Below are 17,306 nucleotides of genomic sequence, written 5' to 3'. Positions count from 1 at the left end.
TACTGGTATACATAGGAGGTGAGTGAGTTACTGGTATACATAGGAGGTGAGTGAGTTAGTGGTATTCATAGGAGGTGAGTTAGTGGTATACATAGGGGGTGAGTTAGTGGTATACATAGGAGGTGAGTTAGTGGTATACATAGGAGATGAGTGAGTTAGTGGTATACATAGGAGGTGAGTGAGTTACTGGTATACATAGGAGGTGAGTTAGTGGTATACATAGGAGGTGAGTTAGTGGTATACATAGGAGGTGAGTTAGTGGTATACATAGGAGGTGAGTTACTGGTATACATAGGAGGTGAGTTACTGGTATACATAGGAGGTGAGTTACTGGTATACATAGGAGGTGAGTTAGTGGTATACATAGGAGGTGAGTTAGTGGTATACATAGGAGGTGAGTTAGTGGTATACATAGGAGGTGAATTAGTGGTATACATAGGAGGTGGGTGAGTTAGTGGTATACATAGGAGGTGAGTGAGTTAGTGGTATACATAGGAGGTGAGTTAGTGGTAGACATAGGAGGTGAGTTAGTGGTATACATAGGAGGTGAGTGAGTTAGTGGTATGCATAGGAGGTGAGTTACTGGTATACATAGGAGATGAGTTAGTTGTATACATAGGCGGTGAGTTAGTGGTATACATAGGAGGTGAGTTACTGGTATACATAGGAGGTGAGTTAGTGGTATACATAGGAGGTGAGTTAGTGGTATACATAGGAGGTGAGTTAGTGGTATACATAGGAGGTGAGTTAGTGGTATACATAGGAGGTGAGTGAGTTACTGGTATAAATAGGAGGTGAGTTACTGGTATACATAGGAGGTGAGTTAGTGGTATACATAGGAGGTGAGTTAGTGGTATACATAGGAGGTGAGTTAGTGGTATACATAGGAGGTGAGTTACTGGTATACATAGGAGGTGAGTTAGTGGTATACATAGGAGGTGAGTTACTGGTATACATAGGAGGTGAGTTAGTTGTATACATAGGAGGTGAGTTACTGGTATACATAGGAGGTGAGTTACTGGTATACATAGGAGGTGAGTGAGTTACTGGTATACATAGGAGGTGAGTGAGTTAGTGGTATTCATAGGAGGTGAGTTAGTGGTATACATAGGGGGTGAGTTAGTGGTATACATAGGAGGTGAGTTAGTGGTATACATAGGAGATGAGTGAGTTAGTGGTATACATAGGAGGTGAGTGAGTTACTGGTATACATAGGAGGTGAGTTAGTGGTATACATAGGAGGTGAGTTAGTGGTATACATAGGAGGTGAGTTAGTGGTATACATAGGAGGTGAGTTACTGGTATACATAGGAGGTGAGTTACTGGTATACATAGGAGGTGAGTTAGTGGTATACATAGGAGATGAGTGAGTTAGTGGTATACATAGGAGGTGAGTGAGTTAGTGGTATACATAGGAGGTGAGTTACTGGTATACATAGGAGGTGAGTTAGTGGTATACATAGGAGGTGAGTTAGTGGTATACATAGGAGGTGAGTTAGTGGTATATATATGAGGTGAGTTACTGGTATACATAGGAGGTGAGTTAGTGGTATACATAGGAGGTGAGTTAGTGGTATACATATGAGGTGAGTTAGTGGTATACATAGGAGGTGAGTTAGTGGTATACATAGGAGGTGAGTTAGTGGTATACATAGGAGTTGAGTTAGTGGTATACATAGGAGGTGAGTTAGTGGTATACATAGGAGGTGAGTTAGTGGTATACATAGGAGGTGAGTGAGTTAGTGGTATACATAGGAGGTGAGTGAGTTAGTGGTATACATAGGAGATGAGTGAGTTTCTGGTATACATAGGAGGTGAGTTAGTGGTATACATAGGAGATGAGTGAGTTAGTGGTATACATAGGAGGTGAGTGAGTTAGTGGTATACATAGGAGGTGAGTTACTGGTATACATTGGAGGTGAGTTAGTGGTATACATAGGAGGTGAGTTAGTGGTATACATAGGAGGTGAGTTAGTGGTATACATAGGAGGTGAGTTAGTGGTATACATAGGAGGTGGGTGAGTTAGTGGTATACATAGGAGGTGAGTGAGTTAGTGGTATACATAGGAGGTGAGTTAGTGGTAGACATAGGAGGTGAGTTAGTGGTATACATAGGAGGTGAGTGAGTTAGTGGTATGCATAGGAGGTGAGTTACTGGTATACATAGGAGATGAGTTAGTTGTATACATAGGCGGTGAGTTAGTGGTATACATAGGAGGTGAGTTACTGGTATACATAGGAGGTGAGTTAGTGGTATACATAGGAGGTGAGTTAGTGGTATACATAGGAGGTGAGTGAGTTACTGGTATAAATAGGAGGTGAGTTACTGGTATACATAGGAGGTGAGTTAGTGGTATACATAGGAGGTGAGTTAGTGGTATACATATGAGGTGAGTTAGTGGTATACATAGGAGGTGAGTTAGTGGTATACATAGGAGGTGAGTTAGTGGTATACATAGGAGTTGAGTTAGTGGTATACATAGGAGGTGAGTTAGTGGTATACATAGGAGATGAGTGAGTTACTGGTATACATAGGAGGTGAGTTATTGGTATACATAGGAGGTGAGTGAGTTACTGGTATACATAGGAGGTGAGTTAGTGGTATACATAGGAGATGAGTGAGTTAGTGGTATACATAGGAGGTGAGTTACTGGTATAAATAGGAGGTGAGTTAGTGGTATACATAGGAGGTGAGTTAGTGGTATACATAGGAGGTGAGTTAGTGGTATACATAGGAGGTGAGTTACTGGTATACATAGGAGGTGAGTTAGTGGTATACATAGGAGATGAGTGAGTTAGTGGTATACATAGGAGATGAGTGAGTTTCTGGTATACATAGGAGGTGAGTTAGTGGTATACATAGGAGGTGAGTTAGTGGTATACATAAGAGATGAGTGAGTTAGTGGTATACATAGGAGATGAGTGAGTTTCTGGTATACATAGGAGGTGAGTTAGTGGTATACATAGGAGATGAGTGAGTTAGTGGTATACATAGGAGGTGAGTTACTGGTATACATAGGAGGTGAGTTAGTGGTATACATAGGAGATGAGTGAGTTTCTGGTATACATAGGAGGTGAGTTTCTGGTATACATAGGAGATGAGTGAGTTTCGTTCTTGGGGAAGATCATTTTTACATTAAAAATGCACCTTTAGAATAAAGCATTATAATCACATTTTGTGGTAACTTTTGAGAACAGTGTTTTTCCCTCTAATTGATTGCATTTTTATCTCAACAATCGAGCTTATCGAGCCTACTGCTATAGCCTACTGCTGCACTTATAATGTGAAGAAACAGCCCAATAGTTGATCGATATTTTAACCTAAACATTCTCATCTGTTGTATAAGCTTCATTGATTTTAAAAGTGTTTTTGATGTGAGTTGTTGGGTTCATTTGGGATTTATCACATCCCACAACTGCCCCAGATTATGTATGGAATATTTAGAGATGGTTTGGGGACACCTTACTGCCTAAGGACCTGGACAAGTCACCTTAATAGAACAAAACCATGAATTCTGCTCTGTTTCAGAGAATTATACAGGAGAATGTCAGACCATCAGTCTGTGAACTGAAGCTGAAGTGCAGTTGGGTCATGCAGCAAGACAATGATCCAAAACACACAACCACGTCTACATGAAAATGGCTAAAAAAGCAACCCATTTGAAGTTTTGGATTGGCTTAGTCAAAGTCAAGACCTAATCCCAATTGGGATGTTGTGGCAGGACTTGAAATTAGCAGTTCAGGCTTGAAAACCCATAAATGTTGCTTGGGTCCAGCAGTTCTGCATGGAAGACTTACTGGTACACAGTCTCTCCACAGCAACGTGAGAGACTGATCAACAACTACAGGAAGTGGTTGGTTGGAGTCATTGCAGCTAAAGGTGGCACAACCAGTTACTGAGTGTAAGGGGGCAATTACTTTTTCACACAGGGGCATTGGGTGTTACAGAACTTTGTTTATGAAATAAAGTGTTTGCATTCACTCGCATGAAACAGCATTCAACATGATATGATCTGACAGTCATGCAAAAACATACAATCCTTTCTCCCTCCCTCCCTCCCTCCCTCCCTCCCTCCCTCCCTCCCTCCCTCCCTCCCTCCCTCCCTCCCTCCTACCTTCTGAGTAATGCTGATCTGCATTAGAATGTTCTGGTAGCTGTTTCCATCGTTGACCTGTAGCAGCATCCTGTCCCGTTGCCCCGGCGACCCATCATGGACATACTGCACCTGTTCCCGTGACAACTCCTCCATCTTGAACTGGCTCAGCGCCAGGTCGCCATTGAGACGGGTCAGGCGGCCATGTTGGGGCGGGTCCAGAACCATGACCAGGACATCCTGCGAGGAAGAGACACACACAAGGGGATGTTTAGACACACACACAGACAGATATACATGCATACACACACAGACACACACAGACACACACACACACACACACACACACACACACACACACAGACAGACATACACACCTGAGGGTTGTCTGGGTCGTCGATCTGAAGCACGGCCTTGGAGATGATCGCCGTCTCCCCTCCGTCCACCAGCAAAGGATTGTTGGTAAGAATCTGTGGGGGCTGTGTGACAGGGAGAGAAGCAGAGTTACAATTCACTGATTCAGACTTTTACAAAGCGTTACTCATTGTTCTTTTAGATAACAAATAAATTGTCCCTTACACAGGAGTGAAAACATTTCTGGACTTGATAGTTGAAATGGGAGAGGGGCTGCACAAAAAATGTAACCAGAATTAGGTGGAGAAGAGGTGAACTCTGTGTTAAGGGATTTTTTTTATCAATAATGACTAATTATGTATACATTTCAATCAGGACTGACTAATCAGAATACTATTATGTTACTGTATAGATGTATGAATTTTCTTTTAACCCTAGTACTGAATTGACAGAGTGTTTAATTTGAATTGGGTATTAAAACATAGAGGAATATAATTCCTGTAACACTCTGTCTCTGTCGTACTCAACTGTATAACTGAATTAGATAAGGAACGGCAGAACATCACCAGCAACAGAACTGGCCCCGATTCTAAAACAAGGGCCAACATTTCGACACTATATTGGAGATGGTGAAACCGGAGGGATGAGAGAGGCCCCTACTGTTACGAGAACACATTCTTCTGATCACTATCTGTCTGACATTCAAAGAAGGCCATACTTGAAATGACAGCGATATGTGGTCGTTTTCCCACAGTAAACTTAGTTGATTGCACTGCCTATTAAGTCCCACTGGATAAGTGTCTGCTAAATTACTCAAATGTAAAAGTAAGTATTTCCACAGTGGTGAAACGTGGCCAATCCTCTGTCAGCTGTCGGCCTGGGTGTTGATATAACAGAACACAAGGTGAAGCTATTACCCCTACTTAAGAAAAGGCTACCTGAGCTGTTACACGATGGCAACAGCGTTGGAGTTGACGTACAGCGGGTTTAAGTAGTGATCTCTCTCTCTCATTTAGCGAGTGAGCGTCAGAGCGGAAGACCGTCTACTAGGTATGTAGGGTATGAAACGTTTCTCACTGTGCTGTATCTATGTGTTAGGTACAGTCTGGCACATCTTACAATAAGGCGCCAACTCCAACAGAAGTCACTCATTTAAATTGGCCTCTGCCAAACTGCCAAACATTTATCAGGAGTGAATTAATCCCATTTCCAGACTGATGGACAAACGTGGCCTTCGTTAGCCGGAAAGACAGGGAGAAAACTCACGACGCATTGGCTTAATCGTCCAACCAATCATCTCCCACAGCACATTCCCCCCGTACGAAGGCATACCATAACAACAGATCCATGCCTCGCAGTCATGGGATTCTCTACATTTAAAGGCCTAGTGCAGTCCAAAAACTTGACTTATCTGTGTTTTATATTTTCACACTATGAGGTTGGAATTATACTGTGAAATTGTGAATGCCCTTTCAGTGTAAGAGCTGTTTTGTTTTGGTGGGATGAAGTTTTGAATTGCATAATCTCAGTTAACCCAGTACGATTAAGTTGTATTAAATTTGATTCAGTTCTGGGCCCATACGTGTTAAGAGAAGAGATAGATTGAGGACCGGACCCAGAACAAAGAGCTCCATCTTTTTGCAAGTTACAGGCAAGTCTATGGTCTAAATGTGCCCTCCCTTCCTGAAATTCTGATTGGTCCAAAGCACCAGAACTAATGCTGCTCGTTATATCATGACATATCTATGGTACCATTATGTTGACATTGTCTGTCCACAACAGATTAAGGTATTAGTTAATAGGCAAAAAGAGTTTCAGACCTCTTTGTTTGAAGGTTACATATCCCTCCCATTAGGCTCCTCCCATTAGGCTCCTCCCGTTAGGCTCCTCCCGTTAGGCTCCCCCCATTAGGCTCCCCCCATTAGGCTCCCCCCGTCAGGCTCCTCCCATTAGGCTCCCCCTGTCAGGCTCCTCCCATTAGGCTCCCCCGTCAGGCTCCTCCCATTAGGCTCCCCCGTCAGGCTCCTCCCATTAGGCTCCCCCCGTCAGGCTCCCCCCGTCAGGCTCCTCCCATTAGGCTCCTCCCATTAGGCTCCTCACCCAGACCACCCCCAGTCAGCCCTAGCAAAATTATCGCTTGTGAAATTGTTCTTGGCTAAGAAGTTATTTTTGCTCCTTCTTGACCATTTCAATTGAAAACAATCACAGTAAGGTATTACTTGTTCCCCAGAAATGATTTGATATTGAGATAAAAACGTCTGAATTGGACCTTTTACTAGACAGACACTTTACTCAGTGAGGTCACTCCCACTGGGGCCAAATTTAAATTCATAATGTATCAGCCTTTTATGCGCTGTGTGTAATAGCCTGATACACAGCGATGTAACTTACTTCAGTAAAAATACTTTAAAGTACTACTTAAGTAGTTTTTTGGGGTGCATCTGTACTTTACTTTATTATTTATATTTTGGACAACTTTTACTTTTACTTCACTACATTCCTTCAGAAAAGATTGTATTTTTTACTCAATACATTTTCCTTGACACCCAAAAGTACTCGTTACATTTGAATGCTTTGCAGGACAGGAACATTGTCCATTTCATGCGCTTATCAACAGAACATCCCTGGTCATCCCTACTGCCTCTGATCTGGAGGACTCACTAAACAGAGAACATCCCTGGTCATCCCTACTGCCTCTGATCTGGAGGACTCACTAAACAGAGAACATCCCTGGTCATCCCTACTGTCTCTGATCTGGAGGACTCACTAAACAGAGAACATCCCTGGTCATCCCTACTGCCTGTGATCTGGAGGACTCACTAAACAGAGAACATCCCTGGTCATCCCTACTGTCTCTGATCTGGAGGACTCACTAAACAGAGAACATCCCTGGTCATCCCTACTGCCTCTGATCTGGTGGACTCACTAAACAGAGAACATCCCTGGTCATCCCTACTGCCTCTGATCTGGAGGACTCACTAAACAGAGAACATCCCTGGTCATCCCTCCCGAATCTGATCTGGAGGACTCACTAAACAAAGAACATCCCTGGTCATCCCTACTGCCTCTGATCTGGAGGACTCACTAAACAGAGAACATCCCTGGCCATCCCTACTGCCTCTGATCTGGAGGACTCACTAAACAGAGAACATCCCTGGTCATCCCTACTGCCTCTGATCTGGAGGACTCGCTAAACAGAGAACATCCCTGGTCATCCCTACTGCCTCTGATCTGGAGGACTCACTAAACAGAGAACATCCCTGGTCATCCCTACTGCCTCTGATCTGGAGGACTCACTAAACATACATGCTTTGTTTGTACATGATGCCTGAATACTGGAGTGTGCCCCTGGCTATCCGTACATTTAAAAAACAAGACAATTGTGTCGTCTAGTTTGCAATCGTCATAACACTGCCCACTGCCCTGTCCCATCATAGGTCATCGACTACAGCTCAGCATTCAACACCATCGTACCCTCCAAGCTCCTCATTAAGCTGGAGGTCCTGGGTCTCAACCCCGCCCTGTTCAACTGGGTCCTGGACTTCCTGACGGCTACCCCCAGGTGGTGAGGGTAGGAAACATCACCTCCACTTCGCTGATCCTCAACACTGGGGCCCCACAAGGGTGCGTGCTCAGCCTCGTCCTGTACTCCCTGTTCACCCACGACTGCGTGGCCACGCACGCCTCCATCTCAATCTTCAAGTTTGCTGACGACACTACAGTGGTAGGCTTGATTACCAACAACGTCAAGACGACCTACAGGGAGGAGGTGAGGGCCCTCGGAGTGTGGTGTCAGGAAAATAACCTCAAAACAAAGGAGATGATCGTGGACTTCAGGAAACAGCCGAGGGAGCACCCCCCAATCCACATAAAAGGCACAGCAGTGGAGAACGTGGAAAGTTTTAAGTTCCTGGGCATACACAACACAGACAAACTGAAATGGTCCACCCACACAGACAGTGTGGTGAAGAAGGTGCAACAGCGCATCTTCAACCTCAGGAGGCTGAAGAAATGTGGCTTGTCACCTGAAACCCTGACAAACTTTTACAGATGCACAATTGAGATCATCGCCTGGTACGGCAACTGCACTGCCCTCTACCGCAAGGCTCTCCAGAGGGTAGTGAGGTCTACACAGCGCATCACCGGGGGCAAACTACCTGCCCTCCATGACACCTACAGCACCTGATGTCACAGGAAGGCCAAATTGTTAGATTACTTGTTAGATATTACTGCACTGTCGGCTAACCATGTGTATGTGACCAATACACTTTTTGATTTGATTCGATTTTGAATTTAAGGAATTTAAAATGATTTATACTTTTACTTTTGATACTTAAGTATACTTTAAACCAAATACTTTTAGATTTTTACTCAAGTAGTATTTTACTGGGTGACTTTCACTTTTACTTGAGTAACTTTCTATTAAGGTATCTGTACTTTTACTCAAGTATGACTTTTTCCACCACTGATGTTATATGGTGTATACTGTGTACTATAGCCTGGTGTATACTGTGTACTATAGCCTGGTGTATACTGTGTACTATAGCCTGGTGTATACTGTGTACTGTAGCCAGGTGTATACTGTGTACTGTAGCCTGGTGTATACTGTGTACTATAGCCTGGTGTATACTGTGTACTATAGCCTGGTGTATACTGTGTACTGTAGCCTGGTGTATACTGTGTACTGTAGCCTGGTGTATACTGTGTACTATAGCCTGGTATATACTATGTACTATAGCCTGGTGTATACTGTGTACTATAGCCTGGTGTATACTGTGTACTTTAGCCTGGTGTATACTGTGTACTATAGCCTGGTGTATACGGTGTACTGTAGCCTGGGGATGAGGTAAGGAGTGAATACATCACAAAGGAAGTAGACAGTTGATTTATTGGTCTCCCCTTCAGTGGTGTAACTGTACAGCTCTGCGTCCTGCTAAATTAGGCACACCGTTGCCCCTTCAGACCAGAGTGGTGTAATATCATGTTAAATCATGTTTACCGTTGCCCCTTCAGACCAGAGTGGTGTAATGCCATGTTAAATCATGTATACCGTTGCCCCTTCAGACCAGAGTGGTGTAATACCATGTTAAATCATGTTTACCGTTGCCCCTTCAGATCAGAGTGGTGTAATACCATGTTAAATCATGTTTACCGTTGCCCCTTCAGACCAGAGTGGTGTAATGCCATGTTAAATCATGTATACCGTTGCCCCTTCAGACCAGAGTGGTGTAATACCATGTTAAATCATGTTTACCGTTGCCCCTTCAGACCAGAGTGGTGTAATGCAATGTTAAATCATGTAAACCGTTGCCCCTTCAGACCAGAGTGGTGTAACGCCATGCTAAATCATGTTTACCGTTGCCCCTTCAGACCAGAGTGGTGTAATATCATGTTAAATCATGTTTACCGTTGCCCCTTCAGACCAGAGTGGTGTAATGCCATGTTAAATCATGTATACCGTTGCCCCTTCAGACCAGAGTGGTGTAATACCATGTTAAATCATGTTTACCGTTGCCCCTTCAGACCAGAGTGGTGTAATGCAATGTTAAATCATGTATACCGTTGCCCCTTCAGACCAGAGTGGTGTAATGCCATGTTAAATCATGTATACCGTTGCCCCTTCAGACCAGAGTGGTGTAATGCCATGTTAAATCATGGTTACCGTTGCCCCTTCAGACCAGAGTGGTGTAATGCCATGTTAAATCATGTTTACCGTTGCCCCTTCAGACCAGAGTGGTGTAATATCATGTTAAATCATGTTTACCGTTGCCCCTTCAGACCAGAGTGGTGTAACGCCATGTTAAATCATGTTTACCGTTGCCCCTTCAGACCAGAGTGGTGTAATGCCATGTTAAATCATGTTTACCGTTGCCCCTTCAGACCAGAGTGGTGTAATGCAATGTTAAATCATGTATACCGTTGCCCCTTCAGACCAGAGTGGTGTAATGCAATGTTAAATCATGTATACCGTTGCCCCTTCAGACCAGAGTGGTGTAATGCCATGTTAAATCATGTTTACCGTTGCCCCTTCAGACCAGAGTGGTGTAATATCATGTTAAATCATGTTTACCGTTGCCCCTTCAGACCAGAGTGGTGTAATACCATGTTAAATCATGTTTACCGTTGCCCCTTCAGACCAGAGTGGTGTAATGCAATGTTAAATCATGTATACCGTTGCCCCTTCAGACCAGAGTGGTGTAATACCATGTTAAATCATGTATACCGTTGCCCCTTCAGACCAGAGTGGTGTAATACCATGTTAAATAATGTATACCGTTGCCCCTTCAGACCAGAGTGGTGTAATGCCATGTTAAATCATGTACACCGTTGCCCCTTCAGACCAGAGTGGTGTAATACCATGTTAAATCATGTATACCGTTGCCCCTTCAGACCAGAGTGGTGTAATGCAATGTTAAATCATGTATACCGTTGCCCCTTCAGACCAGAGTGGTGTAATACCATGTTAAATCATGTATACCGTTGCCCCTTCAGACCAGAGTGGTGTAATACCATGTTAAATAATGTATACCGTTGCCCCTTCAGACCAGAGTGGTGTAATGCCATGTTAAATCATGTACACCGTTGCCCCTTCAGACCAGAGTGGTGTAATACCATGTTAAATCATGTATACCTTTGCCCCTTCAGACCAGAGTGGTGTAACGCCATGTTAAATCATGTATACCTTTGCCCCTTCAGACCAGAGTGGTGTAATACCATGTTAAATCATGTATACCGTTGCCCCTTCAGACCAGAGTGGTGTAACGCCATGTTAAATCATGTATACCGTTGCCCCTTCAGACCAGAGTGGTGTAATGCCATGTTAAATCATGTATACCGTTGCCCCTTCAGACCAGAGTGGTGTAACGCCATGTTAAATCATGTATACCGTTGCCCCTTCAGACCAGAGTGGTGTAATGCCATGTTAAATCATGTATACCGTTGCCCTTTCAGACCAGAGTGGTGTAATGCCATGTTAAATCATGTTTACCGTTGCCCCTTCAGACCAGAGTGGTGTAATGCAATGTTAAATCATGTATACCGTTGCCCCTTCAGACCAGAGTGGTGTAATACCATGTTAAATCATGTTTACCGTTGCCCCTTCAGACCAGAGTGGTGTAATGCCATGTTAAATCATGTATACCTTGGGATGCAGCCCCAGAGAGCTCTGGTCTTTGCAATTCACTATAGGCCGTCATTGCAAGTAAGAATCTAGTCTAGTTAAATAAAGATTAAATAAATAAATATGTTTTATTTTTAAATTTATACACACACACACCTTGTTGTGGCTGGGGAGTCATGCATAGCTGCAGAGCTAGGGGTGAAACAGCATCATGGGTCACAGCTGGTTGCATACTGACTATGGGTGCCTACTACTGCATGCCACAACATGCTAGCGTGCTAAGCGCTAAGCTACAATCCGACAATCATTTAGAAATCCCCTCTGAAACATGCGAGGAGGGCTAGGCTAACCTTCCTCTGTGTTTATGAATGAGGCAGGGCAGGGTTGCTCTGGTTATGAACGAGGCAGGGCAAGGTTCATATTTGGGCAACCAAGGTACTTATTGTAGGTGTAAATACATGTGTTGTATATTGTACCTGCATCGACACTGCCTGGACCTGAATGGTCTCTGGTTGGGAAAAGAGCTGGGGGTCAGCTACACGCAGGGTGAACTGTCCACTCCTGGAACAATGCAACAACACAATACATACACACATTAGAGACAGAAAGAGAGAGAGAGAGAGAGAGAGAGAGAGAGAGAGAGAGAGAGAGAGAGAGAGAAAGCAATGGAGAGGGAGACAGAGAGAGACAGCGAGAGAGACAGAGGAAAACAGAGGGAGATAGAGAGAGTAAGGGAGACAGAGACAGAGACACAGAGAGAGAGAGAGAGAGAGAGAGAGAGAGAGAGAGACAAAGAGAGAGAGAGAGACAAAGAGAGAGAGAGAGACAAAGAGAGAGAGAGATGAATGGAGAGGGAGACAGAGAGAGAGACAGAGAGAGAGAGAGAGAGAGAGAGAGAGAGAGAGAGAGAGAGAGGGAGAGAGAGAGAGGGAGAGAGAGAGAGAGAAAGACAGAGAGAGATAGAGAGAGATGTTAACACATGTTTCCCATGCCAATATAGCCCTTGAATTGAGTTGAATTGAATTGAGAGTGGAAAAAGAAAGGAAGAAACATATATTGAGATGGAGAGACATTTCTTTCTCAGTATACTCACTTGGCCTGGTCCTTGTCGTGAGTGAAGCGGACCTGTCTGCTCTGTAGCTGTGCCCAGGAGAAGGTGTCGTCTCGGGACATCTCTATCTCCCTGCCCCCCTCTAGGACAACCATACGGCCTGTTGCAGGGGGCTGCAGCAGCTGGAAGACCAAGCTCTCTGGAGGGCTGGCAGGTCAACATTAAATCAAAATCATTTGATAAATATCACAAATCCTACTTTTTAGCAGAGAGAAGGGTGGGGTAAATTTAATTCAGTCTCCTACCTGTCTTTATCCTGGGCAGAGAGTATGGTTGAGTCCAGGGGTTTAGTCCCTCCAATGGGTACCAGCAGAGAGCTACTGATATGGAGGGTTGGGGACTGGCTGTTAGCTGGATGGAGGGAGGAAATGAATAAGGAGAGGGAAGAGGTAGGGAGGGGGGAGGGAGCAGGAAAGAGCAAGAAAGAGAGGGATGGTAGAAGAGGGAGGAAGAAAAGGAGAGAGGGATATAAGAGTCCCGAGTGTCCTACAATAAGGTTACAATGAATTAATACATGTTCTGTCTCATTATTGGTGTCCCCCAGGGCTCTGTACTAGGTCCTCTTTAATGTATCACTACTCATGTTCCCCAGGGCTCTGTACTAGGTCCTCTTTAATGTCTCACTATTGGTGTCCCCCAGGGTTCTGTACTAGGTCCTCTTTAATGTCTCACTACTGGTATCGCTCAAGGCTCTGTCCTAGATCATCTTTACTGTCCCACTACTGGTGTCCCTCAGGGCTCTGTACTAGGTCCCCTTAAATGTCCCACTACTGGTGTCCCCCAGGGCTCTGTACTAGGTCCTCTTTAATGTCCCACTACTGGTGTCCCCCAGGGCTCTGTACTAGGTCATTTTTAATGTCTCACTACTGGTGTCCCCCAGGGCTCTGTACTAGGTCCTCTTTAATGTCCCCCAACTGGTGTCCTGACGTTTACCCCCCCCCCCCCATAAATACATTTCCCCCTTTTCTCTCCACTCTACAGAATGGACTCTTGGAAAGCCCTTTGCTAACATAGAGAGAGTATGGTAACATCAAAAGGTTGGGGAATGGAACGATATGTCTTTTTCTCAACCAGTTGTAAAGTGTCCGTTGGTACTTAAAGAATATTCTGTCAGATCAGTTGTCGTCTGGGACATTATATCGGATGATAGGGCAACATAAATTGTATCTTGGAAAGTCTACACATTCTATTCACATGGAATTGTTGTGCAATTTAAATGTTTAAATATGAAACTATTTGTGAAAATATTAAATATAATTCTAGCTTCTATAAGTAAACTTATGCTCACTCAGTGGTCACGCCCAAGTGAACAGACTTTGGTTGAGAACTATGAAACACGCCCTTCTCTCCCCCAGTACAAAAGCCCGTTGACGGAAGTCAACCTTAGTTCCTGATGACGTGAGAACTGGAGTCCATATGTTTAAAAGGGCTAATTTAAATGTGGAGGTGATGATCACCACGCTGGAATGGTGAAGTTCGACTAGACGAACCAGAATACAGCACGAGTTGATTATGGCAACTTGTTATGAACTACGAATGATTATTCACTAAAGAAGTTATACATCCTAGATGTTGAGTTATCAGCTGCAGCTGTAAACGTACGTGGCCTAGAAAAGGACAGACAATCTCCTAAGAACGACAGGGTACTTCAACGTATCCGCTCAACAACACTTCGACCAGAAAGATTCTTCAAAGGACAATGCCGATTTCTGCTGGGTAAACCAGTCTTCCATCTTCGACCCATCTTTCGAAGCGCAGCGCAGAGTAAATATATATATTTTTCCTTTTCTGAATGGCCGGTTATTAGAATGCATAAGATTCTGTATTTACGGTAGCTTCTCAAGGTCTGATAGAGATTCAGTCCCTTTGTCCCTCAGTCTTCCGGCTCTTTCATTAAAACCAAAACCCCTTCCTTTGTGTAACCAGCCGTCATACCAGGTTAACCCACTAGGGGCTTTTCATGACATGATTAGTAATCAATGAGTGATCTATCCTATGTATATATACATATATATGTAATTTTGTGTGATTATTTAGGTCTTCAGTAGATACAAAATTAAGCCAATTTGTGTATTGATGATTCAATTTCTAAGCTAGGGTTTGTGCAGATAACCAAGAATTTACGATAATCCGAATGAGACCGATCGAGGTGACGATTAATAATTGACTGCTATTGATATAAAGGATCTTCAGATTTTAAGACAGTGGATTCGGGAGATAACCACTCTATATAAATGAATGCTTCCGTGGTGCCCCAGTTATTAGTGGTTTAATTGTTGCATGGTTTAATTCAATCACGTAATCAATTCAATGTTAGGTAATCGATTTGATAAAATAGCATGTCATAAAATGTAATCAGTCAGAGACACAACACTGGTATCCCCCAGGGCTTGGTACTAGGTCCTCTCTGGTTCTGTCTACTGGTGTCCCCCAGGGCATGGTACAAAGTCCTCTCCTGTTCTGTCTACTGGTGTCCCCCAGGGCTTGGTACTAGGTCCTCTCCTGTTCTGTCTACTGGTGTCCCCTAGGGCATGGTACTAGGTCCTCTCCTGTTTTCTCTACATGTATACACCAGAGCTTACCATGGCAAGTCCTGCTCTTCTTGTCACTATAGAAACCGTGTCCACAGTCTGGAGTACAGTATCCATCTCTTAGGTAAGTGTTCAGTCTGCACACGGTGCAGCGACCCATCCCCTCACACTCCACACAGTCAGCTGAGCATGCTGGGTAACAGGAAGAGAGGAAACAACACAATAAGTGTGACTTAACCAGAAGCTCAGTTATGATGATTGACTGCCTCAATAGGGTCTGTATGTAACTGGGCTAAAACTTGAAAAAAAAAAAAAAAACACTTTCAACAACAAAAAACTACTGAAAAACCCTGTTTGCTCTAAACGAAGAGTCTTACGTGTATCTTTCTACGTTTACATCATTATGACATCACGTTTTATGTATGTCTCTGCCTAAGTTGTTTGAATAACCCTAAACAGAGCTGCATAGAGTGAACGATTACACTGTAAAAATATGACGGAGGAAATGTAAACTCTTCATTGAAGAAAATGTTACTCTGCCACAGAGTAACATTTGGTCCCAGTCTAAAAAGAGTGAAACTCACTCTGGCAACAGAGTTATTTTTTACAGAGTGGTATATATGCTCAATTTAGTGTTGATATTTAACTCCGAGTCACTGTGTTTCATTCTGTACGGTATTCATTGAAAATAACTATGTTATTTTTATTTTTTTACTCTCTGCAGTGTCGTTCAGTATTCTTGAGTTAATTATTTTGAGTAATGTTTACCCTCGCAACATAATCGCAAGATTTAATTCAACTCTTGCGGAGTCAAACTCAACACTATTTTTGGGGTTTATAATGGTCCCATTTAAGGTTGCATGCAATATGACATCCAATCTCTATTGGTATCCATTTATGAGGGAGGATTGTTCAGCAATTTTACATCACCCACAACTTACAATCAGAACGCATGTCAGAGCAGGGAGGAGAGAACTATTGTTAGACTACAGTATCATGTAAACAGGAACACCCTTCTCCTCGGTAACGGTTACAATACAACCAACCATTTACAGATTAGATTAGTTGAGGGAAAATGGATATTCTATATCATTGTGTAGTAGTAAATTTAAAAAAATAGCCCATGTACATGATTAAACACAGATACTGAAACAAACAATAACAAAAAATATACCTGCAACAGTGGACAATTAATGTCCCTCAGACATATGTGGATACAAGGATTTAACTCTGGTTACTCTTAATAGAGTTAAAGTGACTCAGTCCCAATCCAAATCCAGTTACAAACACTATGGTTTTAACTCTTACTAGAGTTAAAGTGACTCAGTCCCAATCCAAATCCAGTTACAAACACTATGGTTTTAACTCTTACTAGAGTTAAAGTGACTCAGTCCCAATCCAAATCCAGTTACAAACACTATGGTTTTAACTCTTACTAGAGTTAAAGTGACTCAGTCCCAATCCAAATCCAGTTACAAACACTATGGTTTTAACTCTTACTAGAGTTAAAGTGACTCAGTCCCAATCCAAATCCAGTTACAAACACTATGTTTTTACTCTGTGATTTCAACTCTCTTTGATTTACTATGTAGTCGTACGTGAACATAGCTTCAGAGAGGAGTCCAGGAAGAATGTCCTCCCACACTCCAACACACAGTGGCCCTGCAGGGTGGAATAAGGAGTCTGGCATCGCCCACACTGGCCTGGCCCGTGGCACACTTCACAGTGTTCATCACAACCTGGCGCACAGAGAGAAAGAGAGAGAGAGAGAGAGAGACCGAGAGAGAGAGAGAGGGGACATGGACATTGACAGAGAGAGAGGGAAGATACATTGACAGAGAGAGTGAGGGGACAGAGACATTGACAGAGAGAGTAAGGGGATAGAGACATTGACAGAGAGAGTGAGGGGACAGAGACATTGACAGAGAGAGCGAGGGGACAGAGACATTACCAGAGAGAGTGAGGGGACAGAGACATTGACAGAGAGAGTGAGGGGATAGAGACATTGACAGAGAGAGCGAGGGGACAGAGAGAGTGAGAGGATAGAGACATTGATAGAGAGAGAAAAGGGACAGAGAAATTGACAGAGAGAGAGC

General features: G+C 43.5%; 1 protein-coding gene across 1 annotated transcript in view; it reads right to left on the bottom strand.

Annotated features, from left to right (window-relative positions):
- The window catches only part of LOC139389341 (extracellular matrix organizing protein FRAS1-like), a 342,095-nt gene that overhangs the window by 92,423 nt on the left and 232,366 nt on the right, over positions 1-17,306 (bottom strand). The window contains exons 25-31 of the mRNA XM_071136017.1: positions 16,809-16,949; positions 15,262-15,402; positions 12,925-13,030; positions 12,662-12,826; positions 12,045-12,129; positions 4,472-4,573; positions 4,116-4,334 (exon numbers count right to left, since the gene is read on the bottom strand). Coding sequence (XP_070992118.1) covers positions 4,116-4,334; positions 4,472-4,573; positions 12,045-12,129; positions 12,662-12,826; positions 12,925-13,030; positions 15,262-15,402; positions 16,809-16,949 — 959 coding nt within the window. The remainder of the gene's footprint in view (positions 1-4,115; positions 4,335-4,471; positions 4,574-12,044; positions 12,130-12,661; positions 12,827-12,924; positions 13,031-15,261; positions 15,403-16,808; positions 16,950-17,306) is intronic.

This window comes from Oncorhynchus clarkii, chromosome 30 (assembly GCF_045791955.1).
Source record: "Oncorhynchus clarkii lewisi isolate Uvic-CL-2024 chromosome 30, UVic_Ocla_1.0, whole genome shotgun sequence".
NCBI classification, from domain to species: domain Eukaryota; kingdom Metazoa; phylum Chordata; class Actinopteri; order Salmoniformes; family Salmonidae; genus Oncorhynchus; species Oncorhynchus clarkii.
Note: the sequence above shows the minus strand (reverse complement) of the source record. Positions and strands in the feature narration are given on the sequence as shown.